This window comes from Mustela putorius, unplaced genomic scaffold (genome assembly GCF_011764305.1).
Source record: "Mustela putorius furo isolate JIRA1106 unplaced genomic scaffold, ASM1176430v1.1 tig00000129_pilon_pilon_pilon, whole genome shotgun sequence".
Taxonomy (NCBI): domain Eukaryota; kingdom Metazoa; phylum Chordata; class Mammalia; order Carnivora; family Mustelidae; genus Mustela; species Mustela putorius.
Genome location: NW_025421290.1, coordinates 15,731,675 through 15,750,509, shown reverse-complemented (window position 1 = coordinate 15,750,509; position 18,835 = coordinate 15,731,675). Strand labels below are relative to the sequence as shown.

The following is an 18,835-nucleotide window of genomic DNA, read 5'->3' as shown; positions in this document are numbered from 1 at the left end:
CTTGGTAGGGAACCTGCTTCCCCTCTGTCCCTGCCTGCCTCTCTGCCTACTTGTGATCCCTGTCTGTCAAATAAATAAATAAAATCTTTTAAAAAAAGAAGAAAAAGTGTATTCAGTTTTACTAGTTTCACTTGGGGAGGGGACAGAGAGAGGCAAAAGGTAAGCTCGGGAAAAAAACTGGCCAGTGTGCAAGGAAAACAGAAAGAAAAAAAAAAGGAATACTGAAATTCAGACCTTTCTGTGGTTGGGAAAGCTAACTGCTTCCAGACCTCCAAACAGTGAGAAATGGACTTCAAAAGAATTTAAACAACAGAAGTCCAACAAACCTCAAGTGAATAAGGGGATAGTGAATCAGGTCAAATGTCACACCAAGGATATAGGTTTCATACCAGATTTGAGTTGACTGGGTCTCGTTACTGAGTTCTAAATAACGGAATCTGAGAAATGAAAATAATCACCTTCAATCATGATTATATTTAAGTACTCCCATCCTAGCCATAAATCTCCTATGCCCTCCCTTCCCCTTCCATGACAACCAAGCAGGTCACATTTTGAATATGATCATATTGTCTCATTAAATGGAAAGAGTCTGTATGCCTTCATCCCAGCAGAGAGGAGTCACTTGACTCACCATAGACAGTGCTGCAAGGGAGAAATAAACCTTTGCTGTTTCCAGCTGCCCACAATTCCTGGGCTTCTTTGTTATTGCATTTTAGCCTAACCTATACTTAAGCACCTTCTATTATCCATCTGCTGAGTTCTCTTTATCAATAATGGACAGACAGTGTATTCTCTCAGAGGTTTCTTTTGCACCTATTGAGATAACCAAAATGGTTTCTCATAAGTCAGTTAATACAGTGAGCTACAGGTGCTGACTTTCCTAAGGTTAAATCCTTACATGCCTGGCCTAACCTCACTTCTTTGGTAATTAGTATTTTTTTTTCTTATACATTATGGGACTAGGCGGACCAACATAACCTACAGTGTGGGTGGGAGGATATGGGGAGGGGAGACAGGGAGAGATGGGGAGCAAGAGAATAACATTATATATACCTTTCGAACAGCAGTTTTAGTCCTTTTACATTTATTATGATCACTAATATTTATTTATTTTATGTTTTTTTGGTTTGGTTTGTGCTTTCTATCCTGCATTCTCTGTGCCTTTAAATATCCTTTCCTGGTTTCTATTGATCCACTGAATTTACTTCATTCTAATTTATTCCCTCTACTGGTTTGAAAGCTAGATGAAAATTTTTACATGTGCCTTGATTTAATGTCTAAAATTAATCAATACCTCTACTCTCCTTAACTAACATAAATTCTTTAATTTCCATCTCCTCTTCTCATCCTTCATGTTATTTCCCTTGTTGTTATACTCCTAATATATCAGTCATTTTTCTTACTGCTGCTGTCCTGTTTCTGACAGTCTATACATGCTATATTTACTTACCTGTTCACCAGATTTTTTGTTCATTAGTCCTTTCTGAACTTCACTATTTCCTTCTAAATCCAGTTTCTTTCTTCCTGAAATATATCAACTAGTCGTTCTTTCAGTGACAAACCCTTTCCAACTTTGTGGAAAACATCTGTATTTTTCCTTCACTCAAACAGACCACTAAAAGTTGAGAGTATTTTCCTCTCGAGACTTCAGTAATACTCTCCCCTTGTCCTCTGGCTTCTGTCATTGTTGTTGAGAAGGCTGTCCTTAGTCTTACTGCCATTCTTCTACAGGTAACTTGGTTTGACAACAACAACAATTTTAACAAAAACAATCACTGACCAAACAAACAGCTTGATTGAGATATAATTCACATACCATGGTAATCGTATTTCCTCCCTTGTTGCTTTTCTGTCTAGATTTTCTGACTAGCTTTAATATTGTTGTGGGAATTAAGTGAGTTAATGGAAGTATAGGATTATCACCTATGCACTCAGTAAACTAGTGCCACCTATAAATCTTTATTTGGATTGGCATAATTCTGAGCACATTGTGGATACTAATAAACTATATTTAGCAGAAAGCTGGATCTGGATTTTGAAAGGTGGTAGCCCCAGATCTGCTCATTTTCATTTAGTCTTTTTTCCCCTGCACTCCGTTTGTACAGCTCACCCCCTGCAACCCACCCGTTCTTCACACTCGACATGAGGCAGCTTGATAAGGTTTTGTTTTGTTTTGTTTTGCTTTCCTTTGCTCTAGTGTCTGCTATTGTGAGTGCCTAACAAGGTTAATATGCTGCTGCTGTAAGTATTATCATTTGGGATGTAATTATCACATGTGGCTAATCATGCACATGCTGAGAGGCCGGGAACTTGTTGTTTTTAACTAGAGGGGACATCTTAATGATAGTTTTTGACAAGAACCATTATATGTGTGTGTATATACACACACACATATACACAATGCAGTGACACACTGTAGAAGGAGACGTAGTGAAAATAAAGATGGAGAAAGAGAATCTCCCAATGGAATAGCTAATATATTTTTTAACTTAGCACTTGTACCGGTAACATTAGTTTGTTAACCTCACTTAATAAGGAGGGAAATGAAATTCAGAGAGGTTAAATCAAATGTCGAGGCCATGCAGTAACTGGGTGGCAGGCAGAACAGAGCTGCTAAATTGTTAGTGAATTGCTTTCCCATGAAGCCAAATTCAAAGGATAATCAAATGTTTCTAATTCTCCATGGAAACTTTTTCAAAAGCATTTGTAAATGCATATTGGGATTTCATATGTCTACGAGATGCTATAAACTGGTTTTTCACCTGGACCATCCACCCTGTAGAGATGTGGAGACTATACCTTGCCATCAGGTTGTAGACTAGCCTATACCACCTTAAAAGCAATTGTGAAAATATTTTTGAACACTGACCACACATAATAAATGAGGTATTACCTTGAAAATGATGGCATGATTCTTGGCACACTGATATGTGCCTGGGGCTAAGATTAGTTCATGTTGTTACTTCATTTACAGGTAATGGGTCAGTTTCAGTAATTTTCAAATAACCTATTTTCTCATCCCTAGGCCACCTATTATTTGAAAAAGAAATCCATAACAACCTATAACATGGGCATTTTCCAAAAAGAAAGAAGAAAAAGATATAGACAGACATAAATCTAGATAAAAATCTATCTGTATCTACATCTACGTCTATCCATCCATCCACCTGTGCATCCATCCACTGGATGAACAGAGAAAAGTTTAAAGTTGGAAATCAGAAAGTGCCTAATTACATACTTTCTCTTGGGATGGGTGTGGTTTACAGAGGGTGCTATAGAAGATGCACTCAGGTTCAGTGGCTTGGTACTCTATCCTGTCCAAGGTTGAGTCAGGGAAATAAGTTTGGACCTTGAGATAACCAAAAACAATGTAATTCTAATCACAGAAGCTGAGGTTCATGTTTTATGTTTACTCACCTGATACAGTGGAACTATTCTAGACCAGACTAGGTTTTTTTTTTTTTTAATTAACATATAATGTATTATTTGTTTCAGTAGACCAGACTAGCTTTTTTGCCTGTCAGGGACCACCTCCGGCCAGGAAAGTCCCCGCCATTACAAGATGGCGCTTGGCTCACTGCCAGCAAAATTTGCTGCAAGTAAACAACGAACTTTCTGGTGAAGCCCGCCTAAAGGAGGACATAGTCATTGGCTGTTTCAAATTTAATCAGCATAGTAACAGGATTCTCATTGGCTCTCCCCATTGCTTGGCCCCTTATTGGTCACCCTGCCGCATATAAGCTAAGAAAGTTGACGAAATAAACGGAATGAAGCATTAACACCATACCAGGCTGATTGTCGTTCTATGGTGTTTTGTCTTAGTAGCCCAAGTTCAGACCATTTTCTTTCTCACATACTTGCATATCTATCTACCCATCAATCCATCCATCATTACTCTTTACCCCTAAACATTTCTGCATGCATTTAATTAAGCAGAGTTCAATATTTTATGGTTCTTTTCCATTTTAAGGTAAAATTTACACACAGTGAAATGCATAAATTCTAGTACCATTCAATAAGTTTTATCAGATAAAAACATCCATTTAACTCAAACTCGCATCAAAATGTAAAACATGTCCATCAACTCAGAATACTCTTTCATGTCCATGCTTAGTTCATCTTGACACTGAGGCCAACTCTGAGGCAACCACTCTTCTGCTTATTTTCACGACAGATGAATTTCACCTATTTGAGAACTTTCTATAAATGGAGTCATGTAATAGATACTCAGTATGTTTTTGAGATCCCATGTTAATTTCCTTTTTAGTTGTTGAATAGTACTCCACTGTATAAATATATCTGTGTTTACTCATTCATGTGGACATGAGGAGTCTTTGCAGTTTTTGCCATTATGACTAGATCTGCTCTGAACATTCTTGTGCAGGTCTTTTATTCTTCTTTTTAACATATGGGTAAATGGCTAAAAATAGAACTGTTGGATTTTCAGCACATGTTTACTTGTATAAGAAACTGCCAGGCCTTTTCCCAAGTGGTTTTTCCATTCTCACCTAGAATGTACTCTCCATATCCTCCACAACACTTGGTGGAATCAGCCTTACTTGTAGCCAGTCTGGCACATGTCATGGGCTCCTACCTAAGAATGCTCTCATCAGCATCTGACCATTAGAGCAAAACCTGCATCTCACTGAGCCTTCTCCCCCAAGTATTTAACTCAGAAGTTTGAGAAAAGGGGCTTACTTTTCAGTGGTTTATCTCTTCTAAGGCCCTAATAGAACAGAGGAATTTTATCTACTATCTGCCCACTTTTCCTCTATCTTGCCTAGAAAGGAAAGTTTAAAATGTCCTAACAGTCATCCGGCTGGATCAAGTTGGCAAGTTCAAAGTTCTATTTTGTTTCACGATATATTTTGAGGCAAAAGATTCTCACTTCTAAATCTCAGCCTTTCTCCCAGTTTCTAGCAATATTTAGACACTTCGGTATTCTAAAGAAGAAAAGTTCCCAATATTCAGGCTCAAGATATTCTCCTTCTGGCTTCCCTAAGAACCATTCTTCAATTATCATGGCTACTCTGTAAAGCAGGATTTGTGTCCTCTCTTACAGAAGAGGGAACTATCCCTGAGCCCAGAGCCTTATGCATAGGGTTTTAGGACCCTCGCATGAGTATTCCCACACATGCCTTTCCCCTTGCAGGCAGCTCCTCTTGGCAGACTCTGACCCACGATGCAGGGCTCTGGAGACATCCCCTGCCCTCCATCCACCTCATGGGGACAGTGCTTTTGGCAGTCTCCCTTAGCTACATATTACCCCAAGGTCCATTCATCCCCCAGCCTGCATCCTCTCTCCTCCCCCCCTTTCTTCCAACTCTGCTCAGTTATCTCATAAAACTCTTGCTCTGTCTCTTATTTTCTTCCATATGGGAACTAAAAATGTATCCTAAGTTTGCCTGATGACTGCCAAAGCAGTACTAGTGGCATAATAAGGTTGGACATAATGAAGAACCAAGGCCATCAACATCTAAAGCCCTTGCAAGTACCAAGCGATCCCTTTTGCAATCTCCACAAAGGAACCTTCTACTTTCTCAACCTTTCCTAATTAAACTGGCTTTTCCTCAAGTACCAGAATTCTACATAAACAAAAAACTTTTGTCTTCACTACTGAGTTTCTGTTTTAATGAACAGCATCACAGCAACATTGTTTCCTATTACTTTGGTTGCAAAGATACAGCATGTCAGTTAGGGTTTAAATTAAATTGAAACAGTATGTCTACAAAAAAATCATGTAGCAAATGCCAAACTGACTTAAACTTCTGGAATAAAATCAATTTCTAAATTAGGACTTGCTTTTTTTTTTTTTTTTTCCTATTCAGTTTTAAATATTTGTTACAAGAATTTCCTCTTTGGCATGTTTTCTCCTGTATAGAAATATATAATGATACAATAGTACCATCCATAACAGCACAGCTTTCTATGTAGTATTTCTACCTAGAAAGTATATATGATTATAATTCCATTTTATGGATGAGGAAACCGAGATTCAGGAAAGTTTAATAACTCCCAGCTCATAAGTGTCAGAGCCTAAATTCACACCTTAGTTTGTCAGCCTCCAGCTGATGCTTTCTTAGCCACCATAACACCACCCAGCACACAGATTAGAGCTTCCCAGCTTGAATTGGAATAGGTCATGACTGTGTGATTCATCTCCCCATCACTCTCTACAGCTCCACCATGTTCTTCCCAAATAGTTATCCCGATCTCACCAACTTTCAGGAGGATAGGGGAAAACTGGAAAAAGCTCTAAAGGAAAAGCAGTAAATCCAGGTCTTTAATAAATCCAGAGCTATTTTAAAAAACAAAGCTGTATCTAGCAAAGCGACTAGCTATGTGATAATCAGCACCTATGATGTATGTTAAATAGCTCTCACATGACCATGAGAATCAACACAGAATACAGCTTCTGTACCTGCCCTCTTGTTATCCAGAGTGCTGGGTATTCCTCACTACCTTGCTCTAATGGTGTTAATACAGATCAACAATGAGATACCACTCATGAACAGAGACTTTGTGGGCTGCAGCACAGATAAAGACTAAGAAGAGTGAGAGCCTAGATTGGCTATAGAAGCTGCCTTTCCCCTGTCCCCAAAGTTGATGCTTTTCTACCAGCTTGGCTGCTGACCTGTGAGGCCAGAGCCCATTTCCTTGAGCCTACCATGTTGTTAGCAACTTCATCCTTATTTCAGTAAGACTGATGCCTGGGGTGGACAGGCTCACTTGCCCTCCATGCTACCCTTTCTAGTTTACCTTCTGGACTTGAAAGGCTGGAAATCAAACAACATTTTTCAGACTCTCTTGCTGCTAGAATTCCAGATAAGAATTAGGTGCCTCTGGTTGTATGTACTTGCATGAGATCCAGAAGGCAGAAGGGAGGCAGAAACCATCTTCCTGTCCCTTCTTAAGCCTTTTTTTTTTTTTTTTTTTTTTTTTTTTTTTTGCTGACAATCATTAAAGCCAAGCTAATTTTTGCAGCATTAGTCCAATGCTCAGTGTCTAACTTCTTGGGTCCCGATAGGGAATTGTGGCTGTTTCCAGCAGCAGCATTTTTATTCTGGCTTTCTGGACCGGGTACTGCTGCTACAGGAGGGCCTCAAGGCCCTCCTTCCAGTGGTGATCTCCAAAGTGCTAGCTCTCCGGCTAAGTCAGGCCCATATTAGCCTAGATCCTCTTCCAGCACCTCCTCTGTCAGCACCATAACCCCTAACATTTCTCATATGCTCACTGTGTGTTAGCCATTAGGCTAAATGCTTTATAGAAATATTTTATTTAACCCCCACCCCCCACAGACAAACCAATAAGGAAAGTATTATAAACGTCCCTTTGTTCCAGGTGAATCTACTGAGATTCATAATAGAGAGCTGAATTGTACTGGATCAGAGCAAAGTTAATGGGTAAGTGGGTAGAGCTGGACTTTGGCCCCCGATGTGCTTCACTCCAAACCCTTCGCTCTGACTCTTTAAAGGTATTTGCAGGCCTCTTAGCAGACTTTAATTGCCCATACACATCGTGTTGCTGAGGAGACAGCCCTCTTTTCCCTTTACCCATATGCAGGTAGAGGGCAGCCTATTTTGCATGGAGCTATATCCAGATATTGGAGAAGCCATCGAGGTAATGAGATAAAAGGACATTTAAGATACTCCAAGGTATTGCTTTGTAAAAACATGGCTAAGTCATACCAAGATCGTGTCTTAAAGAAAGTTAAAGAATAAAGACCAAAACCAACAAAGCCTTTGGCTTGCCTCTGGAAGGCCCAGAGCTGGGGCTACAGACACGCACTTACCAGGCGCTCTATTAACAGCGAGGTTTCGGAAATGGCTGCCTTTGATCATTTCCACAGATAATCGCCCCGTTGTGGCGTTGTAGGCCAGCCCCACCAGCAGCTCCGGGGCCCCTCCATGAGAAAGCGACTGCGTGGAGGAAGCAGTATCACTGTGAGAAAGTGCAGATGGGCTGAGCGGAGACTCTCCACTCTGGAGGGGGAGAACAACAAAGAATCCATTGGTCCACGCTGTACTGCTCTCGCACAGAAAGCCGGTATTATGTGTGCTGAAATTGTGGCCTGGTCCCAACCGCTGCCAAAGATTACTAACGGCGCACTTGGTGTGAATGATAATGGGCCTGGGGAGTGCGGCCATGGGTGAGGTGCCCTGCATTATTCGCTGACACACTTGCCTCGAGAGCTGTCTCCATTCAACATTTCCTCTCTAAAGACAAAATGGACAAAGATATTATTACTCGTGTAAATCAAACCCTCTCATACAGGAAGAGCTCATATTACATTTAATAAAGACCCAAGTTCCCTCCTGTGTCATTTGTGCTTGAGTGTTTCTGCGGAACCCATCCACTCTAGGCATGAGTTTTGTTTCTGTTCTCTGCAGCTTCTTGATAAATGCAGCAACACAGGAGGCACTCTGTCTTCGCTAGAAGAGAAACGACTGTGACCACCTACCACCACACAGAATATCTGGGCCCTAGTTCTGCTTCCTAGGGTTGTCAGGAATATGCCAGATGCTACATCCCTCCCCCCTCTCCCCCCCCCCCCCCCGAGGAAATGAATTTTATTGAAAACTAACACTTTTACGAGTGTTTGGTAAAAATAAAATAAAATAAAAAATAAATCCATGCATGGACTGTGGATCTCAGAGACCTTGCAGGCACCAGGTGAGCCTAGGAAGAGAGTCAACGCTTTCTGTCCTGTTTATTCCCACAGACTTGCTTCTCCAAAGTGCCCACCTTTCTACACCAGACACACTGGGAGGAGGAAAGCAAAGTAAGTCAGGAGGTTGATTCTCACTCAAGAAGCACAGTGGGCATTGGCCCTGTGGGCACAAGACAACCAGACTCCCAAAACCACCACCTCCTCCACCAGAAACAAGTGTATCAGACTTAGCTCAAACTGTTGCCTCAACATCTGAAATCACTTTCTAAAGCTTGTTATCAAAAACCCCACAAAGGGACGTCTGGGTGGCTTAGTTGGTGAAGCACCTGCCTCCAGCTCTGGTCACGATCCCAGGGTCCTGGGATCAAGCCCCATGTCCGTCTCCCTGCTTAGCAGGAACCTGCTTCTCTTCCAGCCTGCCACTCCTCTCTGCTTATGCTCTCTTTTTTTCTCTCTAAAAAATAAAATCTTTTTTTAAAAAACCCACAAAAAACCACACTAAAAGGAATTAAATATTCTTCATATCTGTAGGAGAAAATGCTTCTTACCCAGCCAGGTAGAGCCCTGGGCCTTCAAGAATAGGGAGAGCTGATATGGATAGGTGCCATATAGGCCCTACCACTTAGGTGATGACCGCCCAGTAGTGACATATTTGCTTGGTTTGGGGTAAGGATCAGCCTTTCCCTCTGTTTCTGAGAAGCATCTACCAAGGCACCTATCACTGCAGAGCTTGCCTCCCACATTATATTTTGAATCCCTATAAATCACTCTGTTCAGTGCAAAGCCCAATGTCTGGCATGTAATCATGATCAACAGATAACTGATGAAGAATTTTTACCTTCGAAGTTCTTTCACACTGGTTCATCTCCTGCCTCAACTCCATGTCTCCAGGACAGGGCCTGGCATGGAGAAATGGGGGTGTGATCCTACCTACTCCCATACCTTAATAGTGCAGTGTTCCTTCTGACCTCCTCTGGCTTCTATTTTCCATGATTTCAGGTCTACTTTACTCAGAGCTTAAGAAAATAGAGGGATTGAAGCAGAAATGAGACATGACCTGGCTTGTGTTTTTGTTTTGAGCTTTTTAAAGATTTTATTTATTTACTTTGAAGAGAGGTAGAGAGCACAAACGGAAGAGGGGCAGAGGGGAAGAGAGAATCCTATGCAGACTCTGCATCAAACTCAAAGCCAACATAGGGCTCCATCCCAGGACTCTGAGATCATGACCTGATCCAAAATCAAGAGTTAGGCACTTAATGGACTGAGTCACCCAGGTGCCCCTAAAAGGTTCATATGGGTCCCTGGGTTGGGAGTAGTTTATAAGGGGCAAAGGCAAAAGCAGGAAGACCAGTAGGAGGCTATTTCAGTAATCCAGTAGAGTTAGGTTCTGGTTCAACTTTGAAGATAGAGCCAATAGGATTTCAGGTTGACCTAAACAACTAAAAGGATGAAATTGCCTTTAGCTAAGTTGGGAATGCTGCAAGTAGAATAGATTTAGGGAGGCAAGTCTGGAGATATTAATGTTGAGATATCTATTTAAAATGTAAGTGGCTGGATCTCCCATAACTACATTCCATAACTACTTCCTGGCTCCTTTCCTTGCCTGAGACAGGACAAGCTCCTTCCTACTTCTCGATGCCTGCATGTGCCAATTCTCTCCTCCTGGAATCCTCGCTTATCCATATGCCACAGTCTTGATCCCTTGATTCATGGAGTTCTGTGTTTTATTACCACTTGAGAGACACATTCTCTGACCCTTCTAAACCAACAGCAGCCTCTATTCCTCTCTCTCCCCTTGCAAACCCTGGTTGGCTCTCACGACCCTTTCTCCACCAGGCTGTTCGCTCGTGAGGGCAGAGGTGTATCACCCTTTTTGTTCTTTCCTACATGCCCTCTTCCTGCACAGTACATGACATAACAGGCCATAAACATGTTTGAATGGATGACTGATTGGCCCAGTAGCCCAAGACAGCCACCTGATCTTTTCACATGGTTTTTAAAAAGGAGGCCCTCTTACTGAATGACATTTAACCCCCAGCAATAGTGAGTTGTCCATCTTGGAGACATACAAGCTGTGCTCTCCTTCCTCAAAACCCCAGCGGGGATGCAGAGGATAAGGCACGTGGAAGGAGCTCGGTCATATACATGGGAGGTCTGCGGAGTGGCTGGAGATCAGGGCTGCAGCGATAGCCTACTCAGACACACAGGTTAAGGAGCTCCCCTTGGAAGTCCCATCTCTGAGGTTCATCATAATGCACAGTAAATGTGGGGCAAGAGGGAGGGAGTCAGACCACAGGTCACTTAATCAGCAGGCTAAACCCTCCCCCCCACCCTTTCTGTCATTTCCAGAAATGGACTGGGAATACATCCATCGGCTTCCAGGGAAGATGGGCATGAAGGAAAAAACCACTGTACCATGACGTGCAACTCATGGCTTACAAAGATGAGGAGAGCCAAATGGAAAATTAAATTAAGGTGTTTGAATTCACAGGCTGAATGTACTAAATCAAGGGCTGACAATTCCAGATCCTTGAACATACCCGCATCATTAGCAGCACCATTTAACATACTCACACTGATATTACTTCTTGGCTCCAGAACCAGAGTCACTTTCATTTCCCCTTCTGGGTGCAGGTGGCTGAGATGGAATAGCTTCTCTCCCATCATTCTCTCACGGGTCATCTTGCGGGCAGCATACAGACGGAAGCGGATAGCGCAGGCAGCCACATCTCTGGGCTCCAGCTTGGTGAAGGTGACCTTCTCCTTGAAGACAGGGTTGGGGCCTCTTTGTATGCTTGTCCTGCCCCTCTGCTTCTTACTGGGCAGCAGCACTACGTGAACTTGCCAGGAGTTGACACCACTTCGGTCCTTGTCGGGGAGACCCTGTGCTCTCACAATGGTCACTGTGAACTTCTGGCTGGAAGCTCTATATTCAAAGATGACATCCAGGTCACCACATTTTGAGATGGGCTCCAAGACCCCCGTTGGCACCTGAAAATTGGCCCCATCCTGTTCCTGTTGCAGATAGAGGAAGAGATTAGGAATGGAAATGGTAATGCCCAAATACCCTTTGGTGAGGTGGTGCCCCGCTATGCTCCTTCAGAACCCTCTAGTTTTTGACCACCACCACATATCCCTGTACATCAGAAGGGTCTGTTTACTGGTCTATGTCTCCCTTGGACTGCAAATTTTTTAGGGGCACAGCTTCTGGCATATGGTGAGCCTTCATGAATGTTTCTGGAATGAAGAAAGAAAGCTTTTATAATTTACAAAGTGTTTTCATATACACTGACTCTCCAAAAGTACAACTGACCACTATCATTGAAACTGAGATACTAAGTCTAAAATTAGTCAACTATGCAACTGCCAAGAAATAACTTTTTCTGGAGTCCCCAGGAGAAATGGTTAAGTCTGGGCCTGTGCCCCAAGGACCAGGACTTCATGCAGGTAAGAATCCTAATGCAGCTCACAGACAGGTGATCCTTCAGTAGATTTTCAAGCTACATGGGAGAAAATGTTTAGGGTAGAACTTCTCAAACGTTCATGTGGACTTGCGTCACTCAGAGTTTCTGATTCTGTAGGACTGGGGTGAGGCCTAAGACTATTATTCATTTCTCAGGTCATGAGGGTGTCACAGCTGGCCTCAAACCACACTTTGAGTACCAAAGTTTTAGGAGGACACTTGTAGCATTCACTTAGCAAAAAGCAACACTGGATGCAGAAACAGAACCCATGGGCTGAAATCATAACTCTACCGTGCACTATCTTCTTGGTTCTGGCCAAATAGGCTACTCTGTCTGTGCCCTAGCTGCAAACTGAGCATTAAAACGCCTACATGATGGAGTGCAGCGGTGAGGTTTTATGAGATATGGAAAAAGACCTGGTGCAGACCAGACTCTATCAATGTCTATCCCATCCATGGACTGATGCTACCTGTTTTCAAACATGGGCCCCTCATTATAAAATAGCACCCTTAGACAACAATTCACCCATAGCCACTCAGATCTGATGACCACACTTTAACAGCTGAGATAACCTGCATTACAAGAGTGGAGCACGCTCCAACGAACTATAAAGAATGCCAACATAATTTGATTTTTTTCTATGAAGGTATGATACTTCCTCATAACAAAACTATAACCTGATTCTTGTTGAAAATCGGAATCCATTCTCATTTATGTAACTGAACACCAGACTTTGCTGATTTAAAGACTACTTTATTGTTTTTAAAGGAGGTTGCCTGCTTTAAAAAAAAAAAAAAAAAAAGATTTAATTAATTTATGTATTTGTCAGAGAGAAAGAGAGAACGCACAAGCAGGCAGAGTGACAGGCAGAGGCAGCAAGAGAAGCAGGCTCCCCGCAGAGCAAGGAGCCCGACGTGGGACTCAATGCTAAAACCCTGGGATCATGATCCAAGCTGAAGGCAGCAGCTTAACCAACAGAGCCACCCAGGCATCCCTAAAGACTAACTTTAAAATATATAATAAAGTGCCTCAAAAATGCGCATTCATCAACAAGACTTTCCCTGCAGAGCTGAGGTGAAAGTGCACGGTTCTCTGGAGCGAGACATCCTCGGGGACCCCACGTCTACCACTTCCTCCCCCGTGGCACTGAACGAATTATCTAATTCTTTCCCCTCTCCGTTTTCTTCAACAGTAAAATGGGGATGAAAACTACTTACAGGGTTGTTGTGAAAAATGAAAGGACTTGACACACGGGAGACATGGAATAAATGCCTTCTCTTTTTAAAATTCACATTAGTCTACCGAGAAAATTTAGGCTTCTTGCAAAATAGGGGAAGCTCCTTATATTCTTTCCTCAGCATGCATTCATGAGAGAGTGTTTCTATTCAGAGGTACTTAGTTTCAAGTGATAAAAGTGGTTGCTATAGAGACTTCTGAATACAACTGACTAGTGTAGATATAATATTAGAAGCAAGTCTCCAAGGAGTTAGGTTAGCTCAGAAATCAAGTCACAGTCTTCTGTTAAAACTCCCCTCTATTTTAGCCTCCTCTTGATCATCACTATATGCTTGCTGGATCAGAAGTAATGATGGCCAACATCCACGAAGCCCTCTCTTGTGCCAGGTACCATACTAAATAAACCCTTTATAGACCGCAAAAGCCCACTGTTATTCACTTTAGACCTTCTTAGCCTCACCTTTTATTACGTCTCCCTCTACAGGCACAGGCTGTTGGGCTTTAAGTAGCTTTGGCCTGATAACGGCCCATGGAGGTCTCAACTGCCCGCTCTCAACTCTCACCACAGGCCTCTCTGTTGATGTTAAGGCTTGGAAAGTTACAGAATCCCAGTTGGCATTCACGTATATAAATTCCAGCGTGTGTGTAAGATTACTGCCTCATGCAGTAAACTTGTCTCCCCTTGGACATCAGTTAATACAGCTTCTTGTGGCATGGTCCCACAAGATCAAGCCATGAGTCACACTCTGTGGTGGCTGACTTGATCACACATTCCCATGTGGCTGTCCCTTCTCCCCTGTCTCTCTCTCCCCTTGTCCCTCACTCTTCTTCCCAGGGATTGTATATCCTGACACAGTAGGCTCTGGTTTTTGGGAAATCCAGCTAAGAATTATTATCTTTTAAAATATTCTCATTAACCTAATGAGGTAGGAGTTTTAATATCTTCATTTTATGGGGGAGGAAACTTAAGATTTAGAAACTCACTCCCACCAGGCCAATGCAGGATTTATCATCATTACTGCTCAAAATTCCAAACCTTGTGCTGAACCATGATGTCTCCCTTTTTCTCCCCAAGCCTCTTCCCACAGCTATTTATATTTGTAGTAAACATGTGGGGTGAGGCAGGAGTAAGATGAAAGATGGAAATACATAGTACTTTGAATTTCACATCCTTTTAAGTCCCGGCTCTTAATAATAGTTAACAGTTCCCAGTTTTGTCAGCAACTTCAAGGCAAGGTAAAAATATGAAGTTCAGTGAGTCTCTCTCCACTTCTCCATCAGGCTATCTATTCAGACAAAGGCTCACTCCATCTGCAGGTCTAGGAGAAGTCCTTTGGAGGTCTCTGAAACGACTCTCCTCAGAACCCTGCAGAAGACAGAGCTGTAGGCCATAGCCAGGTTCTGGACAGGGCTGATCCAAACTGTAGCACAGGGAAGCTGGGCTCTGTGGCCCCTTCCTGGGTTGATCTGAAACCCAGATTTGGAAAGGCTGGTATTTTCACGGCAATTAATTATTCCAACACATGTTACCTATCACCAGGCTCTCCTTATGCGGGTACTGTTAATACCACTAATCCATTTGACCTTCCTGCAAGGTAAAAAAAAATCTTTTCATTTTTATCCCCATTTGGCAGATTTTAATTAACTTCTCAAGGCCAACCAGTTAATCAGTAGAAAGCAGATATGAAATGTGGGACGCCTGCCTCCTGCGTGATCAAAATCACCAGCCACCCTCCCAATGTCTGCCCTGCCAAGCCCTGGGTCTGCAGTAAAAAGTCGATGGCCTTTTCTGGCAGAGAAGAGCAGTGTTCAAAAATCCATCAGCCTAACCAGTAGGCACACTGCCTGGCTGGTTTCCTTTTGAGAGGAAATAAATGATTCTTTTAGTTTCAATATCCCGATTGTTCTTTAAGATGGGAACACTTATGCCACACAGTCAAAACCCTAGTAGGTTTAAAGATTTTTCTATCAGGTTGAAAGCCTTTGTGTTTCAGTGAGATAGTGTTGATGTCATCTGTATGGCTCCACATAAACAGATCTGCGAACTCACTCCCCGATGCCAGATGCACAGGGGAAGATGGGGTTCTTAATACAGCCAAGAGGCAAATCAATCAATTCTTAAAAGGCAAGCTAAGCCTGCAAGGCAGGCAGTTACAGGAAGTGCCTCCAAGCTGCATCTGAGGTTCTACCGTAGGAGCACCAAATTACAGTTTTTGTCTCAAAATAGATAGGAGGTTGAATGGAGCACACAGAGATGTCTGGGTATTTTTGGAGTCTGGGAACATTTAGTGCTCTCAACATGAAGTCTTCTATGAAAGCTCCATGAGTCAGGCAGATGGGAGGTTACCTGAAGAAAGCAAGCCTAAGGGAACAGTTATCAAGGGGACAGAGTATCAAGAGGCAGGTAACAGCTTTTGTTTTGTTTTTGTGGTGAGAGAGCCAAAAAGAACATTTTTAAATGTTAAATGTTGTTGTGTGGGATTTGATAGGACTTCGTAGCAGTAAACCAACTGGGAAGCAGAATTTAAAAAAAAAGAAAAACCCAACAGCTTATAAGGTTAATAGCTTTGGGTGTCTCTGTATGCAGGGCTGCTCTTGACAAGCCACAAACCACGTACCCGAGTTACTGTTTCTTGTCCTCAGTGGTAGCAGCAACACATGGCACACACACCCCCGCCCACACGTGTCCACCTCCTTCTGCTCCCTCTACGCATCCCAGTGCATTAGCAGTAAGGTTTGGGAACATGATTTTCTGTGATTATTTTTTCTTCTCCTTGAGGAGCATTTGGAATATATGACAGCCTAGGTCCTGATAAGAGATTCTACCTGTTTATCTTCCCAGGCAGCCGGATGCTAACAAAATCCTTTCACTTTTCTCCATTCACTTTTCTCTTTCCTATTGCCCCACAAATTATATTAATATTTTATATTCTTTTACTACATATTCCATCAAAATTAATTTCAAAGTATGCATTAGACATTATTATTTGACATCTCCTAATGTCACAGAGTCACAATAAAGAGATCTAGCTAATGAAGAATAACCAAAAATGCCTGTTATATAACATAGTGTTTGCAAATCTTTTATTACAGTGCCTGGCACATTGTAATTGCTCAATAAATGAGAGTGTCTCTAAGAATCATCTCCAATCATACCTCTGTGCTATTAGGCATATTCTGGAATAAGTTCCAAATAAGAAATAAATTTAGAAAGAACAACTTTTTTTTTCTTTTTTTAGATTTTATATAGTTATTTGACAGAGAGACACAGTAAGAGAGGGAACATAAGCAGAGAGAGTGGGAGACAGAGAAACAGGCTCCTGTCAGAGCAGGGAGCCTAGTGAGGGGCTGATCCCAGGACCCTGGGGCCACGACTGGAGCTGAAGGCAGATGCCTAATGACTGAGCCACCCAGGTGCCCTGGGGCATCTTTTATCAGAGATTTACTCCAGAAACCAATGTCAATGGCCAGAGGGTCATCACAAACTAATGCCATCTCCTAGATCTTGAAATCAATTCAAATCCCACAAATTTACGGCAAGATCTTCATCATAATATCTTGCATTGTTTCACTGGGAGGGCCATTGTATTTTAATTTTCAAATAATTCTTTTATTCAAGTAACTGTAACTCAAGATTTGGGGCAAATAAAAATAGACTCCACTTAATTGAAACCATGAAGGAACTAAAAATCTTCCCTGAAGAACTAAAAACTCTTTTATATAAACAAAAAGTATAATTGTTGCTGGGTCCATTCCACCACCACTCTTTTCCCCCCCATTTTGATAGAAATGTATTTGTGATTCTTTTATTGTATACCCCCTTTTATTGGTACACCGAAAAAAAATTCATTTTATTGGTCATCCGAAAAAAAATTTATTTTGAATAAAGCCTCTTTAGGCCTTTGTTTTTCAAGGTGATGTATCCTTTTCAGAGAAATTTTTTTTCTTGAGGCATGGGGAGCAAGAGGAATGCAAGAACTCACCAGAGAGCACACAACGCTCAAGGAAAGGAGAGAACAAAAAAAAGTAACTTGCCTCTGGGCTCCACATGGAGGAGCTGTCTGTAGCATAGGAGTCTTCAAACCCCCGGTTATTAAAGGCTGTCTCCAATTCCAAGCTGCCTTCTGTAGACTGGCGACTGAGGCTGTGAGGCACTTTGGTCTCTTGGGGAGATGCACCATGGTGCCCGGTGTTCCCCACCTCACCTGGGGACTGGGAATGGGCAGAAACGGGATCATCTTCACCGTAGGACAGATTCTCAGAATAATTCAGCTGGCGGGGTCCATCCAAATCTAAATTTGCAATAAGGAAACTAATTCAAATGTACTATTACTTTCCACCTTTTTACCTGGAGAAATTGAGTAGTAGCAACAACATAAATCAAGACCTCAAAAGCAAAACCCATCAAATAACACCTGCAAAAACATAATTGCATCCACGTGGTAGATAAAGTAGGTCTATATAACCAAAAGGACCATTAGTTCATTACATGTGGTATAAGAAGGTTTAATGCTTTCTAGTGATAAGAGTATGAAGGATAAAATAAACACATTAGCACTTTGTTGGAACTAATGGCCACAAGACCTTGGGGATAGATCTAGAAAACAAGAACAGCAATCTACGGAGATCATACTGTGTCCTGACTCAACTATTTTTCTTTCTCTCTTCCACCTTCACCATCTTATCTTCCCCTTGAAAGGCCTCAGTGGTTCTTTCAAATAAAAAGTTCTCTACTTGATCCATAGAAGGAACACTGGACTTGGATTCAGATGATCTGGATTTAAATCCTAGCTCTGCATTAAGAATTTACACAATATTTGAACTGTCCAAACCTTTGTTTCCTTATTGATAAAACGAGGATAAAAGCCATTAGAGAATCATTGTAAACACATGAAATAAGAGCCTCCTAGCAATCACTAGGTTTTCCATAAATATTGGCCTTGCTTCCTCGTCTGGCCCAAACTGGCCTCATCCAACCCAGAAAACCCCATTTTCTACTGCCTCCATGTTACTATCACCTGCGGTCTCATGGGGTCATGAAAACACTAGTTGTGTATTTCTGTCCACTGTGGCCCTCAAACCCCCACTCCTGCCCTCTCCTTCTTGTCCAGCCAAAGCCCAACATCTCCTGAATCTATCCTCACTTCTTGGACTCAGTATTTTTCTCAGACTTTAGTGTTATTCTACCTTCCCTATCAGCCCTCCCTTACCGGTGCATCTCCTTCCTGTCCTTTAAAGTCTAAGTTATCCTCAGACAGTAAAGGAAAATGGGCAGGGTCTTCCCAAGCAATAGCTTTCGTCCTGACTTTCCTCCCACATCCAGAAAGTAGCCGAGGACTTATTCTCTCTTTCATCTCCAGGATAAGAGAAATTAGAGATACAGACAGGATGAGTGAGTGGGATGACAAAGTATAGATCATGAATTCAGCTCTTATTTATACTGTATGGTAGCAAGTGTTTTACT

General features: G+C 42.0%; 1 protein-coding gene across 1 annotated transcript in view; it reads right to left on the bottom strand.

Moving 5' to 3' along the window:
• The window catches only part of SYT16 (synaptotagmin 16), a 111,640-nt gene that overhangs the window by 19,260 nt on the left and 73,545 nt on the right, over positions 1-18,835 (bottom strand). Inside the window, exons 3-5 of the mRNA XM_004738889.3 lie at positions 17,407-17,663; positions 11,246-11,686; positions 7,793-7,982 (exon numbers count right to left, since the gene is read on the bottom strand). Coding sequence (XP_004738946.1) covers positions 7,793-7,982; positions 11,246-11,686; positions 17,407-17,663 — 888 coding nt within the window. The remainder of the gene's footprint in view (positions 1-7,792; positions 7,983-11,245; positions 11,687-17,406; positions 17,664-18,835) is intronic.